This window comes from Eufriesea mexicana, unplaced genomic scaffold (assembly GCF_001483705.2).
Source record: "Eufriesea mexicana isolate 0111107269 unplaced genomic scaffold, ASM148370v2 scaffold100, whole genome shotgun sequence".
In the NCBI taxonomy this organism is placed as follows: domain Eukaryota; kingdom Metazoa; phylum Arthropoda; class Insecta; order Hymenoptera; family Apidae; genus Eufriesea; species Eufriesea mexicana.
The window spans coordinates 1,337,230-1,356,622 of NW_016908280.1; the positions used below are offsets into that span (position 1 = coordinate 1,337,230).

The following is a 19,393-nucleotide window of genomic DNA, read 5'->3' on the forward strand; positions in this document are numbered from 1 at the left end:
CTGGTGATTGCACGATGATAGGATCGTGTTATTAGACACGCAATGACCGGTGCATATGTATTGCACGATTTCATCGCGACCTTATGTTTCCAGACGTATTTCTAACGATGACAAGTGCATTTTGACTCCCCTATAGGTTTTGACAGAATAATTTGATCGTATTGACATTCTCAACTAATATCGTGGTGAGTCAAACAATTTTTCAGAAACTATTGGAATGCTATAGACACTTTGACAGACATTAGGATCTGTGGATCGCGTTGCAAAAGATGCAAAGGAGCCATGTCGTGTTACCATTTTTGCGATATTCACTGCACGATTTGACAATTTAAACGTATTCATAATGATAGCGTAACGATAAGTTCGTGTCATTAGACACGCAATGACCGACGCATACGTGTCGCGATCTTATGTGTCCAGACGTATTTCTGACGATGATAAGTGCATTTTAATTCTCCTATAATTGTTGACAGAATAGTTTGATAGTATTGACAGCTTCGACTAATATTGTGGTGAGCCAAAAAATTATTCAGAAACAATTGGATTGCTATAGCCACTTTGGCAGATATCAGGATCTCTAGATCGCGTTGCGAAAGAAGCAAAGGAGACATGTCTTATCGCGATGTTTGCGATATTCACTGCACGATTTGACGAATTTCGACGCATAACGTGTTCGTGCTATTGGAAATATGACATCCATGATGTCGCGTTACGTCTTCCCATTCGTGACACCGAGAGTCGCACCTCTAAGCCTAGGCTCTGCGCATTGTATCGTTATGACGGCATTAGAGACACGAATCTGCCATATCTCGCGGCGTGATCGTTGAATATCACGGATGTCGCATCGGTCGCCTGTACCAGGCCTAATGGATACACGAGCTACGTCGGAATGTAGCCACACCTGTGTTTGCATAAGCAATCTGAGGTAAAGCGGTGACTGGTCTGAGAAGCCATCTTCACCTAGTTTACCGAATCTTTTGGGAACACCTTACGTTCGATATCCGAGGAAAAAGTACAAAAGTCGTGCAACGAGATATTAACACGCCTGAAATTCGTCGTTGCTTCGTTGTTTCTCGAACTCCTCTCGCCTCCTTCACGCGTTTGCTTTCGTTCAGCCGAATTAGGAACGCGACATGTTGGAAAACAGCGAGGACATAACGAGAAACGAAGATGGAGACCGTGAGGACGTCGAAGACGACGAGGAGGACGATGAAGTGAAGATAATAGGCTCGCAGAAGCGTTGCGAGCGCTGCGAAGAAGTAGGTTCTCTGAGGTGTGACAGCGATTAGGTTATGATAGCGCACCGACAGCTCAGTTGGCAAAATAGCCACTCCGATTTACAACCACCGTTATTTCGTTGCTCTATCCACTCGCTAATTGCATAATCGGTTGCGCAAGAGCAGCCATTTTCAAACGCACGCGACGCAACGTTTTTCCCTTTTCTCCGCGTTTTTCCCCTGCTCGACGCTTTTTCCTGCACTTTTCCCTCCATCTTTTCTTTCGTTTCGTTTTACGTAATCGAGCACCGAGTCGTTAACGCACTCCTCGCGGAGCGCCTCCTTTCGCGGAGCCGCCATTTCTCGCGGAAGCGCGCGCGAAATTATCTAATATCCTGCATATGCAATGTCCACGAAACCGGGGAGATCGCGGCACGCGATTACGTCGAGGGAAACCGCGCGTGCGATATGAAAATCAGCCGACTTTTTCCGCTCGAACAAGGTGAAAATCAAGACCGAGGTGCTCGACGAGATCGAGAATTTCTCGGCCAACGACGAGCTGCACGTCGAGGTTTCTTACGAGCCCGGGTGCAGAAAGGTGGCGCGGAATCCGCAGAATCAGGGACTGACTCGTATGCACGAGAAGTACGGAAAAAGAGGAAGCTTGTCTTTGGTTAAGAGAGAAATCACGCTGGAAGAGTACGTGGATTTCGAGGAATACATAGCAGCGCTAACCACCGGGACACGCTTGATCTGCAGCGTGTGCAGGATCGAGTTCCCCGACGAGGCCGAGTTCAAGACGCACATGGTGGGTCACAGCCACGGAAAATTGTTCCAGTGTGGCCTCTGCGCGAAGCAGTTCTCACGGTAAGTCGCTACACACGCGAATTCTCCGGTTCCACTTTGTCTCCGTGTAACGTCTCTCGCTTCAAGGTCGTCGGCTCTGAAGGATCACCTGAGGCTCCACGAGGCGCTGAAAGCGTTCATGTGCAGGCACTGCAGCCTCCGATTTCAGGTATGCTCTCGCGCTTGCACGTTTTCTTCCGCCGTGCCGGTAAAAACGCTCGAGAACAGCAACGGGGAACAAGATCGACACCAGTCTTTCTACAAAACGCGATCAATTACCGCGCGACTCGCCTCGAATTCCAGCAGAGGGACCAGCTGAGGACGCACCAGGCGGAGGTGCACTCGAGCCGAAGGCCGTTCGAGTGCGGCGTGTGCAAGAAGAAGCTGCTCCATCGGCAGTCGTTGCGCGATCACAAGCTGATGCACACGAACGTGAAGCCGTTCGAGTGCTCCATCTGCAAGAAGAGGTTCCTACGACCGAGCAGCCTCAGGGCACACATGATCGTTCACACCGCGGACTCGCCCTTCGAGTGCGACCTTTGTCCCGCCAAGTTCAAGAGGTCCTCCGTGCTGAAGACGCACAAGCTCACGCACACCGGTGTCAGAAGGTTCGAGTGCGACATCTGCAAGCACCGGTTTCATCTCAAGGGCGCCTTGAAGCACCACATTCTGTCCCACTATGGTAAGAGTTTTTCGCTGTTTCTGGTAGCTTCGGTAAATTTCTCTTTGTTCGGAATGTTGTATGACAGTTTGTTGCATTTAGGAGAACGAAGACAGGGATTCCACGATGAGCAAAGTAGCAGTGTCGATTTCAGCTTAAGTCCTAGATCTCCTATCGAACAGCTGGAATAATAATTAATCTCAGCCGCGAGATTGTGAGATATTAAATACCTTCGCTTCTAACTCGTGTCAAACAAAGTTTCCATATACCTCGCATATACTTTGCGTTGTGGTTTCTGAATTGTCAAAACCTGGCGAAGTTCGACAACGTTAAGAGGTTAGCTCTGATAGCTTTGACTAATTTTTTCTTTCTTCAAAATATTGTACGACAGTTCCGTAGGATTTAGGCGAATGAAGACAGAGACTTTCTGATGGATAAAATAGCACTGTCAATTTCTTAATAATTAAATCCCGGATCTCCTATCGAACAACTGGAACAATTAATCTCAGCCGCAAAACTATGTCATATTAAATACCTTCGCTTCCAATTTGTGTCAAACAAAATTTCGATATACCTCGCATGTACTTTGCATCATGACTTCTGAATTAGTCAACACCTGGTGAAGTCTGACAGCATGAGCAAAGTAGCAGTGTCGATTTCAGCTTAAGTCCTAGATCTCCTATCGAACAGCTGGAATAATAATTAATCTCAGCCGCGAGATTGTGAGATATTAAATACCTTCGCTTCTAACTCGTGTCAAACAAAGTTTCCATATACCTCGCATATACTTTGCGTTGTGGTTTCTGAATTGTCAAAACCTGGCGAAGTTCGACAACGTTAAGAGGTTAGCTCTGATAGCTTTGACTAATTTTTTCTTTCTTCAAAATATTGTACGACAGTTCCGTAGGATTTAGGCGAATGAAGACAGAGACTTTCTGATGGATAAAATAGCACTGTCAATTTCTTAATAATTAAATCCCGGATCTTCTATCGAACAACTGGAACAATTAATCTCAGCCGCAAAACTATGTCATATTAAATACCTTCGCTTCCAATTCGTGTCAAACAAAATTTCGATGTACCTCGCATGTACTTTGCATTATGGCTTCTGAATTAATCAACACCTGGCGAAGTTCGACAACGTTAAGAGGTTAGCTCTGATAGTTTTGACTAATTTTTTCTTTGTTCAAAATATTGTTCGACAGTTCCGTAGGATTTAGACGAATAAAGACAGAGATTTTCTGATGGATAAAATAGCACTGTCAATTTCTTAATAATTAAATCCCGGATCTTCTATCGAACAACTGGAACAATTAATCTCAGCCGCAAAACTATGTCATATTAAATACCTTCGCTTCCAATTCGTGTCAAACAAAATTTCGATGTACCTCGCATGTACTTTGCATTATGGCTTCTGAATTAATCAACACCTGGCGAAGTTCGACAACGTTAAGAGGTTAGCTCTGATAGTTTTGACTAATTTTTTCTTTGTTCAAAATATTGTTCGACAGTTCCGTAGGATTTAGACGAATAAAGACAGAGATTTTCTGATGGATAAAATAGCACTGTCAATTTCTTAATAATTAAATCCCGGATCTTCTATCGAACAACTGGAACAATTAATCTCAGCCGCAAAACTATGTCATATTAAATACCTTCGCTTCCAATTCGTGTCAAACAAAATTTCGATGTACCTCGCATGTACTTTGCATTATGGCTTCTGAATTAATCAACACCTGGCGAAGTTCGACAACGTTAAGAGGTTAGCTCTGATAGTTTTGACTAATTTTTTCTTTGTTCAAAATATTGTTCGACAGTTCCGTAGGATTTAGACGAATAAAGACAGAGATTTTCTGATGGATAAAATAGCACTGTCAATTTCTTAATAATTAAATCCCGGATCTTCTATCGAACAACTGGAACAATTAATCTCAGCCGCAAAACTATGTCATATTAAATACCTTCGCTTCCAATTCGTGTCAAACAAAATTTCGATGTACCTCGCATGTACTTTGCATTATGGCTTCTGAATTAATCAACACCTGGCGAAGTTCGACAACGTTAAGAGGTTAGCTCTGATAGTTTTGACTAATTTTTTCTTTAATACCTCGCATGTACTTTGCATCATGGCTTCTGAATTAGTCAACACCTGGTGAAGTCTGACAGCGCGAAGAGACTACCTATAGTAGCTTCGTGTAATTTTTGCTTCGTTCAGAATATTGTATGACAGTTCCATAGCATTTAGGCGAATAACGACAGGGATTCTCCTATGGGTAAAATAGCAGTGTCGATTTCTCCGTAATTAAATCCCAGATCTCCTATCAAATAGCTGGAATAATAATTGATCTCAGCCACGAAACTAGGAAATATTAAATACCTTCGCTTCCAACCCCAGTCAAACAAAGTTTCCATATCTCTCATATATACTTTGCGTTATGGCTTCTAAATTGTCAAAAACTGGCTTAGTTGAGAATATTGTACGATGATTCGATAAATTTAGGCGAATGAAGACAGGGATTCTTCGATGGATAAAGTAACAGTGTCAATTTCTTCCTAATTAAATCCCACATCCCCTATCGAACAGCTAAAATAATTAATCTCAGCCGTGAAATCACGGGATGTTAAATACCTTCGCTTGGAACCCCAGTCAAACTTTCCATATACCTCGCATACACTTCGCGTTATGGCTTCCGAATTGTCAAAACCCTGTGAAGACTGACGGCCTACGCGAGCTAGCCAGACAGGGTAAAGCGAATGTTCTCACATCCACGCGATATCGCGGAAGGAAGATGCGCGTGGATGAACGGATGAACCTACTGCTCGACACGAAGAGCGAGCCAACTTCCTTCGACGAAGGTTATGCTTCCTCGTATAAATTCGAGGCTGGTATTGAGACATAAAAATCGCGAAGATAAGCCTGCTAGCCACTTACGCCACTGTGTTACAGCGGAGGAAGGGTCGAATTAATTAGAAAATCAAGGATTACTCGCGGTCTACGGGTCTTACACGCCTGCCAATTAACCCCTTCTCGTCACGACGGGGGTTTCATCGTGTTCCGCGATGTACGATAGACGTGTACTTAAACGTCGATAACGTTTCGGTTGTAAACGCTGGAATATAATGGGCCAGAAGTTGGTCGCTGAAGGAACCAGCTGTTATATTATTTATTCCATTAATCGCTTCCTTTTTGTTCGCACTTTACGACCACTGACAAGTGGAACGCTGGCGAATTAAGAAAATCACGACGCAGGTTTCCGGGTATAAACCGTGGTTCGTCAGTGCTTTAACTAATTTAGTTCGGCTCTGGCGTTACGCGTTACTTGTTAAGCTAGGTACACAGGAAAGAAATTCGAAATTTTTACGTATTCATATTTTGCCATAATTACGGATGGAATTGGGTGAATAGGAGGTGTACATCGTGGTAGCAGCAATGAAGCGCTTACCATCGTGGTATGTGGAATATTCTCGAGTATTATATTATCGAATTGAGCCAAAATATTTATAAAAAAGAAAAAAAAATAGTAAATGGTACAGAAGCGAATCTTTGGTCATTCTAAAGATTAAAGATCCTATTTTCTTGCGTCTTCATCGAAATTTTCGAACATGCTTTCGTACTTAACCGCGAGACCAAAATTCGAGGATGAGTCTACCCTTCCAAACTTTTCCAAATTCGAACGACTCCACGGAGATTGATAAATTTTTCTCGCGATTCTTTACACAAGGAATTCAAAGATCTAAGTCTCTTCTACGCACAGACTCCTCAAAAACCAACGTACGATTTTTTCTCACTGAATTATCGCGCTTCAAACGTGAAGCGTGCCAGTCGAGTTTAAAAATCTCGCGCAGTGCGGTTGAGCCGCGCCATGATCGCGAAAAAATCCCTAAAAATATCTGTTACGTGAGAACAGACCTTAGCAATGGAGAGCAGACAGAATCACTCGCTGCGTCACGTTGTGATTATTTCGGTGAAAGGAATTTAATGAAACGGGACGTTTCCTTTGCAGGAGTGAGGCCCTACAAGTGCGAGGACTGCGGGAAGTGTTACAGGAGGTCCTGGGGCCTGAAGGTGCACAGGTATCGTCACACCGGGGTGAAGCGATTCGAGTGCGACCTGTGCAAGTCTCGGTTCAGCGTGAAAACGAAGCTGGCGAAGCACATTTACGGTCACATCGGCGAAAAGCCGTACAAGTGCGACTTCTGCGGCCGTCAATATGGCGAACGGTACCAGCTGAAGGCACACAAATGCGGGAACTCGTCTAAAATGAAAATCGACCGGTCGTTCTCCGACTCGGTCACACAGATCGTGTTTTTCCGACCAAGATCGGCCGCCGGCTCGTTCGATTCGGGTACCAAGAAATCGGCGATCGTTAGCATCCAGCGCGCATGCTATCTATTCGACGAATAAGGAAAGAAACTTGTTGCAGGTTTTGCCAAGTCGTGAGAAATCGTTCATAAGCGTTCGAAGGATAACTCGTAAAGCGGCCAAAGAATCTCACGTCCGAGGAATTAATTAATCGCTGAACAGGATGGTCCATTTATCGATAATTAATGAAGTTACAATGTACATACATGGAATGTTCAGTTTGCGAAATACAGACGGTTCGAGAGAGCTCGTGACGTTCATCTTCTTTGATGCATTTTAGTTATCGACGAATTATTCTCCAAAATTAAAATGGCGTGTCTTTTAAATTTTAAACGCGGTAATATTCCAAAGATGAAACAAAGCCGTCCTATACTAGATTCATCGTCATACATCATATGTAGATTTTGCTTCGAAATTTTAAACGCAGTAATGTTTGATAAATAACACAAAGTTGCCCTGTATTCGATTCACCAACAGACGTCATATTATTATTATTATTATTATTTTATTTATAAACGGATCGAGGTCCATTTACATAAAATTTCAAATATAAGAGAAAATTTTGCTTCGAAATTTTAAACGCGGTAATATTTTATAGATAAAATAAAGTCGCCCTATACTCGATCTATCGTCAGACATCATATGTAGATTTTGCTTCGAAATTTTAAACACAGTAATATTTGATAAATAACACAAAGTCGCCCTGTAATCGATTCACCATCAGAAATCATATTATTATTATTATTATTATATTCATAAACGGATCGTAGTCCATTTATATAAAATTTCACACATAAGAGAAAATTTTGCTTCGAAATTTTAAACGCAGTAATATTCCATAAATAAAACAAAGTCGCCTTGTATTCAATTCACCATCACATGTGTCATATAGATTTTGCTTCGAAATTTTAAACGTAGTAATATCCGATAGATAAAACAAAGTCGTCCTGTACTTGATTCACTATTATATGCCATATTATTATTATTATTATATTCATAAACGGATCGTAGTCCATTTATATAAAATTTCACACATAAAAGAAAATTTTGCTTCGAAATTATGAAGGCAGTAATATTCTATAAATAAAACAAAGTCACCTTGTACTCGATTCACCGTCAGATGTGTCATATGTAGATTTTGCTTCGAAATTTTAAACGCAGTAATGTTCGATATATAAAACAAAGTCGCGGTATACTCGATTCATCGTCAGACGTCAACGCGTGGAGATCCATAGATCGTAACTCGTAATGTGCAATCGACTTACTGTCGCCGATCGGTCACGTCTGCGTGTGATGAAGGACTCCGCACAGCCGCCATTTGCTTCGAGTTTGCATGCCTGCAGAGGCTTAATAAAGAATCAGGCTTAATAAGCACTCTGCCGCGGAACAAAAGTCCGATTAATTCCAGCGTGTATCGACTCCATTGGTACTACCTCGGAGCTAGCACGACTACGGTCCGTCGTCAAGGTGGCTCGCGTAATCATAGTGGTCGTCCGGTATCCCCGGGACGTGATCGAATTCGTTCGCGACGAGCCCGCGGGAGTGATTGTTTAATCGAATGTACGTGGAAGATCGTTTCGTTATTGTCATCCGACCAGAGCCTCTCGACGTCTCGTCGTGACGTTCTTAATTCTACGCTGTTCCGCGTTCCACGACTACTCTTTCATCCCAGGAATTCTTCCTACTATCTCGTATATATGACCGATCTTCTTTTTATTTTTTAAACACATTTATTTCCTTTATTATCCTCTATGTTCAACATTTTTCATTTACACATGGATACCTTGGCGAATGAAACCCTAATTCTATAGATGCAGTTAGCAAACATATGTCAAGAAACATGATTATCGTTAGGGAACAAAATTTTCTTGGACTGCTCTCGTGTACCTGTACCTATCTGAATAATTTTCTAAGTGAAATTCGTACCCCAGTGGCATTAGTCGAAGGGAACAGCGAAAATGACAGGGTGCGCTGTCACTCGTGGCAAACTATTCCTTCATCCGTGGAATTTTTCCTACTATCCCGTATATATGACCGATCTTCTTTTTATTTTTTAAACACATTTATTTCCTTTATTATCCTCTATGTTCAACATTTTTCATTTACACATGGATACCTTGGCGAATGAATCCCTAATTCTGTAGATGCAGTTAGCAAACATATGTCAAGAAATATGATTATCGTTAGGGAACAAAATTTTCTTGGACTGTTCTCGTGTACCTGTACTTCTCCCATTCATTTTCTAAGTGAAATTCGTACCCCGATGGCAATAGTCGAAGGGAAGAGCGAAAATGACAGGGGGCGTTGTCACTCGTGGCAAATTATTCTTACATTCGTGGAATTCTCCCTACTATCTCGTGTATATGACCAATTTTTATTTTTATTTTTTAAACACGTTTCTTTCCTTTATTATCGTCTATATTTAATATTTTTCATCGTCACGTAGATATCTTAGCAAATAGATCCCTAATTTTATAGATGCAGTTTGCAAACATATGTCAAGGAACATGGCTATCTTTAGGAAGCAAAATTTCTCGAATAGCAAAATTTCTTTGGTCCATTCTCACGTACTTGTACTTATCCCATTCATTTTCCAAGTGAAATTCGTACCCCGATGGCATTGGTCGAAGGGAAGAGCGAAAATGACACAGTGCGCTGTCACTCGTGGCAAACAGTCGGACAGTGAGGAAAGATTCATTAACTACAAAAGCGTTCTAACCGGCGTTGAATAGAAGCAAACCGAAAGAAGCCTGGCACTCGCGTCTAACAAAGACCTCGTGCTCGTGTAATCCTTGTCAAGGGTGCATTATATAATTTGATCCCGATAACGCCTGGGAACCGCTCGCCGGTCGGCCTCAACTGTATCTCGAGCACGTGGGCCCCGGTTGTGTCGCCGCACGTGAGAATGGTAGTTTAAGGTGCGTGGACACAGCGGGGGCTCGCATACGGTAATCCGAGAAGAACCGCCCTTTATCTGATTGCATCTGTGATTCGCGAGCCTCCCGGTGGAACCCTTTGACAATGCCGCCGAGCACGTCCATCCTACCTGCGTTCTTCCGTCTCTATTCGCGAATTCGCCGCGTGTTCCGGGCCCTTGGACATCGAACCAGCGTCATTTGCATGTGAGCCCAAGTGGCACGCGATAGGGTGTAAACGCAATCGATCATCCCTTATTTCTTAGCATGATTTCCCAATTCGTCTTACCTGAAACAGAAGGAATTTTCAATCTTATTTACATTCGTGGACAATAAGTTGGACTGGATATTTCGATTTGTTCAATTTTTGTTAATTTTTAAACACAAGGTACACCCCTTTGCGCCCTAATTTGGCAAGAATTTGTCAAAATAATCGGGACGTTAATTTCGAGAGCTGACTATGTACGTTAACGATGACAGGAGGTACATTAAGATCGTTGTCATAGATTCCAACGACAGGGGGGCCCCCCGATCTCGTAAGTGTCAACTCGGAGTAAGAATTACTCGAAGGACGCGAACCGAGGTTTCCATAGGAAGCTTGTACAGGCGTTGAAGTTGCGGGAAATTCGGAAAAAGGAAAATCCGATTTGGAAAGCGCGCGAGGGCCATTATATAGAGGTAATTTGTTAGCGTTTTTCGACACCGTCCACGCGTCGAGGTGTTCCGCCTGCGCACCCCTCGCCGCGCTTTCGCAACGCTTCCTTCCCGAGTTTTTTCACGGTTCCACGATGCGAACTCTGGCCGCGGGATTGCGCAAAACGATAGTCGAAAGCGCGTCGGGGCTGACTCACGGCCGGCTAGGAAGCGTTGCGGATTCGCGCGGCGGCGGTCGTGGAAAAATATCCGCGGCACGATTTTGACACATCGCTTCCTTCGCCGCGTCGCCATTTAAATACACGGATTTCGCGTTCATATTTCTCGCCTAATTATGCCCGCCTCGCGGAATCTTACGATCTGACAGTTCAGTCGGCGCGTACACGCGGCCTTATGCAGAGTCACGCCAACTTCTAATTATTTAGATAGCGATCGTTGAGCTTTAATTATTTCTCCACCTCCTCGATCCCCGCCGACGTTCCTCCCTACGCCCCCCGACCAACCTTCCTTCCTACACCGTACGCGCATGCAGGCCTCCCTCTTCCACCGTTGCTCTATTCGCCGGTCTATGCTAACGAGGTCCATATACCGCAGATACCCAACGCCGATACTATTTCGACGTAGACGGTTCCTAATTGCGACTAGCCGTGTTATTACGCCGCTGCCACGCTAAAGACAGCCTGTATAGCCTGTCTAATACGCTCGACGTTTCGGTACCCTCGCGCGTAATCCGGATAATTTCAGCCGCCGCCGCGTATAACACGAGTACGCGACGATCCGCTCGTTTTCGTGCATACGCGCGGCGCAGGTCGACGCGGAGGATCGTCTGCGGGATGTAACGGTACGCGAGTCTGAATGGACGGGGCCCCTGGCCCATATGAATCGGGTCGGCGTGAGAATCGAAGTCGAGCGGAGTCAGTCAGACGGTGTGGGATGCGAATTAGAATGTGAGAGTACAAGTGGGACTTTTCATACGTGCCGTTCCCGCATGGAGATGCTCTCGGTTAATTATTAGGTTCGGCAGAGTTAATTTCATTAGGGAGGAATTCAGCGAGGTGGAGGTAATTATTTTTTCTATTTAACGCGTATCGATGAATATGAAACGAGAGGGACGCAGCAGCATTGGGTGGTATTTCGCGAACGGAACAAAAACTAAAGGAACGCGTGTGCCCGGTGTCGAAAGGGGCTGCAGGAAACCGGAGAGAAAGTGGAGACGGAGAGTTCCGTTAATGAGGGCACCGATATATTCGACTAATCCAGATCAAGGTTTGGAACAGCTGAAAGGAGAAGGCTCTTAATCTCCGATAAAAGCTTCGGCGTTGGCCGAAGAAAGAGGAAAGAGTGGCCCGGATCGGGCGGGTAAAAAAGGGAAAAACACGCGGAGGAATATTAAATAACGACGATGTCGATTAGTATTGACAACGGCGATTAAAGAGGCCGAATTGCCAGTCGGTAATGACCGAGCAGCCTTCGCGAGCAGTGAGCACTGTAATTTCACTGATAATATTTAAATACGGGCTTTTGATAGCTGTCTTCCGTTGGCTGGCATTAACGCGGGCCCCGAAGGGCCCCGCCGGTCCCCTTCCACCTGCCTCACTCCGCCCCTGAGAGCAGCAGAGGCGTACTATTTATCGACCTGGTCCCGTCATTATTTCATCGAACTCTTTCATCGCCTCTTCTGGTTAATCGACGACCCGTGAAGCCGAAATCGAGCTACAAACTCTTCCACTCCTTCGTCCTTTGCCCCCTTCTTTCCCGATAATCTCTTTTTCCCGATAGTCGTTCCGTTATTACCTCGGACGAATTATTCCGTCGCGTGTCTAAATTTCGATGGCGTTTCTCCGTCGCCATTTTTCATTTACTAAGGAAGATGGAATTCCTCGAGCCCCCTGTCGATCTCTCCGATGTCTCCGATTCGAGCGTTGTCTTCTAATTATATTTTTATCGACAACGTCAGGGGGGCCGCGATTCCTGGAAGAAACCGAGGTAAGAACCCGTTAGCGTTCCGCGCGAAAATATTCCGCGTTCGATATTATTGCAACTACTCGGCGAAAGCAGACGTTGAACGTCAGGTTACGTCTTATTTTGCTTAAAATATACGCCGGAATTATACGCGGAGCGACCTGACGGCTGCGCCTTTAATTAGCGCGACCCCTGATCCTAATCGTTAACATCGTCTAACGTTAGCGCGCATTTAATTCATAACAGAGACGAGGAGCGAGAGAGCGGAGAGCGCGGGTACGGCTGGTGGGGCAGATTCACGTAGCACGGGTAAACAGGTGAATTGGAAATTAATTGCAATTAAGATCAGACAGGGGGCCTCCACGGTGTTATTATTAATCCTCGTTAATTATAACAATCCCGAGAACGCTTTGCGTAGTGCGCGCCCTCGTTTAAATCGTTAGAGGTGAAAAACAGCGCTCGTTAAAAATCGTTATATAGCTGACGGAAGAACCCGTATCGCGGACCGGGAATCAATGATCATCGATTATCATCCGCGACTCGCTCGGTGACAGTTTTCGACGAGGTTCCACTTGGCCGGGTAAAAGGAGGACGATCGAGTTCTACGACTCGGTTGAATTTCACAGAGCGCAGTTTATACTTTTCTCTACTACCGTTCTTCTTTCTTGCACGCTTACACACACGCGAGCGATATTGCGTGGAAACTCGAAAAGATCGACGAGGATCGTTTCCGACGCGAACCGCTCATTATCGTCCATTTTACCTGCAATTTTTAATTTTATTCATTCTTATTTTGGAAAAATATAAAGAGAAGATATGGTTAAGTTAGGTTAGGAAAATCTGACATGATTAGATTAAATAAAATATGTTTAGGTTAGGTTAGGATTCGAGAAATTTGCGCAGAATAATAAAAGTTCATTATCGTCCATTTTACCTGCAATTTTTAATTTTATTCATTTTTCATCTGGAATAATAGAGGGAGAAGATACGATTAGGTTAGGTTAGGAAAATTTGACACGATTAGATTAAATAAGATATATTTAGGTTAGGTTAGGATTCGAGAAATTTGCGCAGAAAAATAAAAGTTCATTATCGTCCATTTTATCTGCAATTTTCAATTTTATTCGTTTTTCGTCTAGAAAAATACATGGAGAAGATATGGTTAGGTTAGGTTAGGAAAATATGATACGATTAGATTAAATAAGACAATATTAGGTTAGGTTAGGATTCGGAAAATTTGCAGAGAAACATAAAAATTCATTATCGTCCATTTTACCTGCAATTTTTAGTTTTATTCATTTTTCCTCTGGAATAATAGAGGGAGAAGATACGGTTAGGTTAGGTTAGGAAAATCTGACACGATTAGATTAAATAAAATATGTTTAGGTTAGGTTAGGATTCGAGAAATTTGCGCAGAATAATAAAAGTTCATTATCGTCGATTTTACCTGCAATTTTTAATTTTATTCATTTTTCGCCTGGAATAATAGAGGGAGAAGATACGGTTAGGTTAGATTAGGAAAATCTAACATGATTAGATTAAATAAGATACGATTAAGTTAGGTTAGGACTCGGGAAATTTGCGGAGAAAAATAAAAGTTTGGTCCGGGAGCGCGAAGGATGACGCAACGAGTGGCTAAGCACCGTGATAAAGATTTCTTCGACCTCCTCGGCCAATGGCATCGACCCGGACACGACGTCCGAGCAGGACGCGGTTTATGCAGCAGCGCAATTATGCGCTCTCCTGTCCGGCAGAAAAAGATGACGGATGCGCGAGCGACGCACCCTTTCGCGCAGCCGGAAGATATGAATTTCAAATTCCATCGCGGCCATTTTTGCCCCGGGATTTCGTCCACTTCATTTCGTATCCAATTAGATCGCGCTCGCGCCGCGAAAAACCCGGCTGTCTCCTTCCTCCTCCGCCTTTCGGGCAGCTTCCGAGAAGGCTGCTTGAATTATAGCGTTTCCAAACTTAGATCGAGATCCACGAAATTAATTGCTAGCTCGAGATCATCGTAGAAAATTATGGCGCATTACGCGTTTCCTGCTCGAGTCTCGAGAATCTTCCAGCATAAAGGGAATAAATTTTTCGTTCTCAGCTATGGGGATTATGGCTTCTAACAGTAAAATAATAGTAAAATAAAATTGATTGCTCCTCTCTTCTTACGCAAATTAATTTCTACCTGTCAGACGTGTATTGAGATCTAGAGCAGGTTTTCGTATACATATATCCAGATCTAGATATGGATTAATTAATCCAATTTCTCGTATTATTACTGATTCAAACACTCTTTATAATCGTATAGATCCTTTTTATGGGTTTTTACAAATTTTCAAAAGACTATTACGGATGACTATTGATTAAAGCTATTCCTCCTGAACAAAGCGTTTATAAGCACGTCCCTTCGGTGTTATATTATGTATATATTTGTTTTTCTTTTATGTGTGAAATTTTATGTAAATGCGGACTACGGTCCATTTACGAATAATATAATAGTAATAATAATAATATGACGTTTGACGATGAATCGAGTACAGGGCGATTTTGTTTTATCTATCGAATATTACTATCTATTAAATCTACAAATTTGTAAAGTTTCAACTAAATCTATGACTCGAAGGACTTGCACTCTCTTTTAAGACACATCTGCAGCTGTACCCGATTCCTGAGAGAGTGTCAAGAGGGTTCGCTTAAACCTCCAGCTTTCATCTTATGAACTATTTATTTGTATCTTATATTCTAGATAAATTTTTGTCTATAGCTAAATTTATCTTTTCGACAAATAGTATAATAAAATAACAATCCATATATCAATAAACAAACTCCTTGTTTACCGATGTATGGAATGTTATCTTATTACGCCATTTTTAGTTTCAACCTACGTGTCATAGAAGATAGAGAATATACCCAAATTACCAAACGATTACGTTGTTTCTTAACTTTTGTCACTAAGCGTATCTAGAGATATTTTTAATTGGCAAATGTAAGGGATAAGAGATGTCGTTTTAATCCAATATATATCTATTACGAGTTAACACGTTGACTGCCAACCACGAGATAATTCGTAACATGTCTTTTTTTCAAAAGAAAACATTTTTCAAACTTTTTGATTATTACTATGTACTATAAATAAAGTTTTTAATAATATAACACGATTAAATCAAATCGGCTTCTTAGACCTTACTCGTGAAAAGTTGCGTGACAGTCAACGTCTTAATCCTTTGCACTCGAGAGGCACCTTTCAGTCGCCATTTGATAAAATTTTGAAGCTCGATATTAATTAATACATCAAATTTAAAATAATGTGACAGCGTGCGAGGTATCAAAATTAAATAATTCTACGTGTTAGTTATTATACGGTTTCTTATTTACTGCTCAAAAAATATCATTATCCTTATAGCAGAAAATTTGTCCACTCGTACCCTTCTTATCCAAAAAATCATCGAGTACAAAGGGTTAAATGAGACTTAGGAGTAAAGTATAACTAACAGACTAGACTGATAACCGATCTATGATCGAGCAACCAACACTCGCACGTCAACCCTTCTTCAAACTCCGTGAAGGACTATCTTCGTTCGCCCTAACCTCCAATTCCCATTCAACGTTCACACAAAACATTCCTTCTAGAAACTTACATCTTATGAACTATTTATTCGTATCTTATATTCGAAATTAATTTTTGCATAAAGCTAAACTTTTGCTGCTAAAAAATATCATTATCCTTATAGCAGAAAATTTATCAACTCGTACCCTTCTTATTCAAAAAATCGTCGAGTGCAAAGGGTTAAATGAGACTTAGGAGTAAAGTATAACTAACAGACTAGACTGATAACCGATCTATGATCGAGCAATCAACACTCGCACGTCAACCCTTCTTCAAACTCCGCGAAGGACTATCTTCGTTCGCCCTAACCTCCAATTCCCATTCAACGTTTACACAAAACATTCCTTCTAGAAACTTACATCTTATGAACTATTTATTCGTATCTTATACTCCAAATTAATTTTTGCATATAGCTAAACTTTTGCTGCTAAAAAATATCATTATCCTTATAGCAGAAAATTTATCAACTCGTACCCTTCTTATTCAAAAAATCGTCGAGTGCAAAGGGTTAAGTGAGACTTAGGAGTAAAGTATAACTAACAGACTAGACTGATAACCGATCTATGATCGAGCAATCAACACTCGCACGTCAACCCTTGTTCAAACTCCGCGAAGGACTATCTTCGTTCGCCCTAACCTCCAATTCCCATTCAACGTTTACACAAAACATTCCTTCTAGAAACTTACATCTTATGAACTATTTATTCGTATCTTATACTCCAAATTAATTTTTGCCTATAGCTAAACTTATCTTTCCAACATCAGCAAATCGACAACCCAAGGAGCCTCGTTACTCAGAGCTCCTCTGCTTTCGATTTTCTTCGAATTTCCATCCCCTGTCCACCCCGCGCATCTTCGTCGAGGCTCCGCCTACCTGGACACGGCCTCGGAGGCAAACATCTCGAATTCTTCGACTTCTCTCGAAATCCAACGTTTTCCTAAAAGCGTCGATCGTCGAGGAATTTCAATCTCCCTCGCGAAGCACCTAATCTCGGGGCCGTTTATCGCCCGGAATCCATACGAGAAACGATCCTGGGGCGCGCGATAACGCTCGGACCACGTAGGGGATCATACACGTAGTCTTGTGTCGAGGATAACGAACGGTTTTTCTCCGAGTCTCGGGCTATCGATCGACGATCCTAGACAGGATGCGGCGGCCGTCGTGCTCCCTGGACGTTAACGGTTCACGGTCACGAGACAGGAAAGCTGTCGCGTGCTTCGTCGCAGCGTCTCGACGTCGTGAATGAAGCGGTGGTTTTCGTCCTCTCGTTTTGCGTCCGCCTTCGTTCGCCAGTCCGATCATGTAGCCTTCCGTCTCCACTGACAGCCTTAATATATCTGTTCGCGACGCGTTTCATCTTCGACAGTTTAGCTATATAATCCGACTTAATGCCGGCTGATTCAATTCAATGAGCCTGCCGTGAAAGCTCGAAAAAACTTGGACCGGTAAAGCCGCGAGCGGCCGACGTTCATGGAAATCCGCTTAATTCTCCTCCTCGGGGAAACGATTTTCGTTGCTGGCAGCTGCTACCTGGGACAGGTTGTTCCAATGTCACTGCGGCAATTTCTAGAGAAATTTTCGGTGCTTATGGTCGAGAAAACCAAGTACCCTGCGTGGTTTAGAGTGCCAATTTTAATTTTTGGTTTCCCAGGATAATTATCTTCCTATAGATTAATTAGAATATTTAAGTACACCTTTCGCTGCGTCATTTCGATTATTATAATTAACGCGTAATGTGAAACACATGGCGGTGGTTCTAGTACTGTCAGAAATTCGAAATTCAGTGTTTGAAGGAAAATTCGATGCACCGAGTGAAAGATTCGCACACGAGGGGGATTTCTGATCTACAGTTTCACCGTGTCGCGAAAAAATTGCGTCCATAGGACAAGTGAGAACGGTTCGCCAGGAGAGATGGAAATTCGACAGACATCTGGAAGTCGAAAGGCGTCCTCGGCGAGCGGAATCTCGAGACAAATTTTTCGGAAAGAAGGGGAGCGGGTCGCTCGTTTACATACGGAGGATCGAGACACCTAGCGCGATCGAAGGAACAGGCGGTCGTCTCCGGCCGATTTCGACGATCGATCGTCTCTCGCTGGGGACAGCCACGAAGAATCGTTGGTTTCGGTGGAAGAGAGAGAAGGAGAGAGAGAAAGAGAGAGAGATAGAGTGGCGCGGTGGCTGGGACAGAGGAGCTGGTCCTTCTTGCGAGTCGGCCCTCTGGTTCGATGTAGGTAATCATGCGCCGCATTCCCCGGGTGCCGGAGAAGATTTTCGGTTTCATTGTACGCGAGGGTGGGTTAGAGAGCGGACGATCGACGCCGCGACGGACGGAGACGGAGGATAAGCTCGGCGCGGCGAGGGGGAGAGAGAGAGTGGAGGAGGACGTGGAGGAGAGAAAGGGAGAGAGAGAGGGAGAGAGGGAGAGAAAAAGGGAGGGAGAAAAAGAGAGAGGGGATGGCGGGGAAAAGAAAGGCAGCGCAAGACGCTGGAAGAAAAAGGCGGAGGAGGAGGAGGTGGAGGAAGAAGAAGAGGAGGAAGAAGAGGGAGGAAGAAAACGAGATGGTAGCCGAAGTCCTCGCAGATCCATCGTCCGGCGAGCTGCTCGCTGGAAGCAAACGACGCAAAAACTGGCGTGCATTGTCCCCGACTGAGAGGCAACCGAAGCCGAAGCGGCGACAGAGAAAGAGTGAGACCGCGAGAGAACCGGAGGAAGCTATGTTCACCGCTGGATCCATGCATACCAACCTTCCCGGCAGCATCGACGATCCTACCGAGAAAAGAAGAGAACCGCGAGTTTCTGCGGCTGCACGGGCTACGAGAATGGTAAGGAGGAGACGAAGAAAGAACGGGACGGGTGGACGAGGAGGGAGAGAAAGAGAAAAGGCAGCAGCAGCAACAGCGGCAGCAGGAGCAGCGGTGGACGCCGCGGTCGATTTGATTTTTAAATGCAAACAAATCTACATCGTGGCAAAAGCGCCGCCGGTAGAGAGAGAGGCGCGCGCGCGCGCGCGCATGCGAGTCCGCTCACAGGAAACCGACGTTATTCCGCTACCGGCCGATGCTCCAGCGAAACCTCGTCACCGGCTACTCGGACTGTTGCCGGATATTTTTTTCCATCATCCAGCCCGCCGCGAAGGCCCCTTCTCTGGCTCCCGACAGCTTCTTCCGAT

General features: G+C 43.8%; 2 protein-coding genes across 2 annotated transcripts in view; one reads left to right on the forward strand and one right to left on the reverse strand.

Moving 5' to 3' along the window:
• The first annotated feature begins 1,133 nt into the window (after nt 1–1,133).
• LOC108554924 (zinc finger protein 98) lies at nt 1,134–2,915 on the forward strand. Its single transcript, XM_017910342.1, has 5 exons — nt 1,134–1,259; nt 1,720–2,084; nt 2,151–2,232; nt 2,367–2,745; nt 2,827–2,915. The coding sequence occupies exons 1-5, from the start codon at nt 1,134–1,136 to the stop codon at nt 2,913–2,915; spliced, it is 1,041 nt and encodes a 346-aa protein (XP_017765831.1).
• A 57-nt stretch (nt 2,916–2,972) lies between these two features.
• LOC108554925 (uncharacterized) overlaps nt 2,973–19,393 on the reverse strand; it is a gene marked incomplete at its 5' end in the record, with an annotated part of 113,751 nt that continues 97,330 nt past the window's right edge. The window contains 1 exon segment of the mRNA XM_083287417.1: nt 2,973–3,034. Within this exon segment, the coding sequence (XP_083143543.1) occupies nt 2,973–3,034 (62 nt within the window).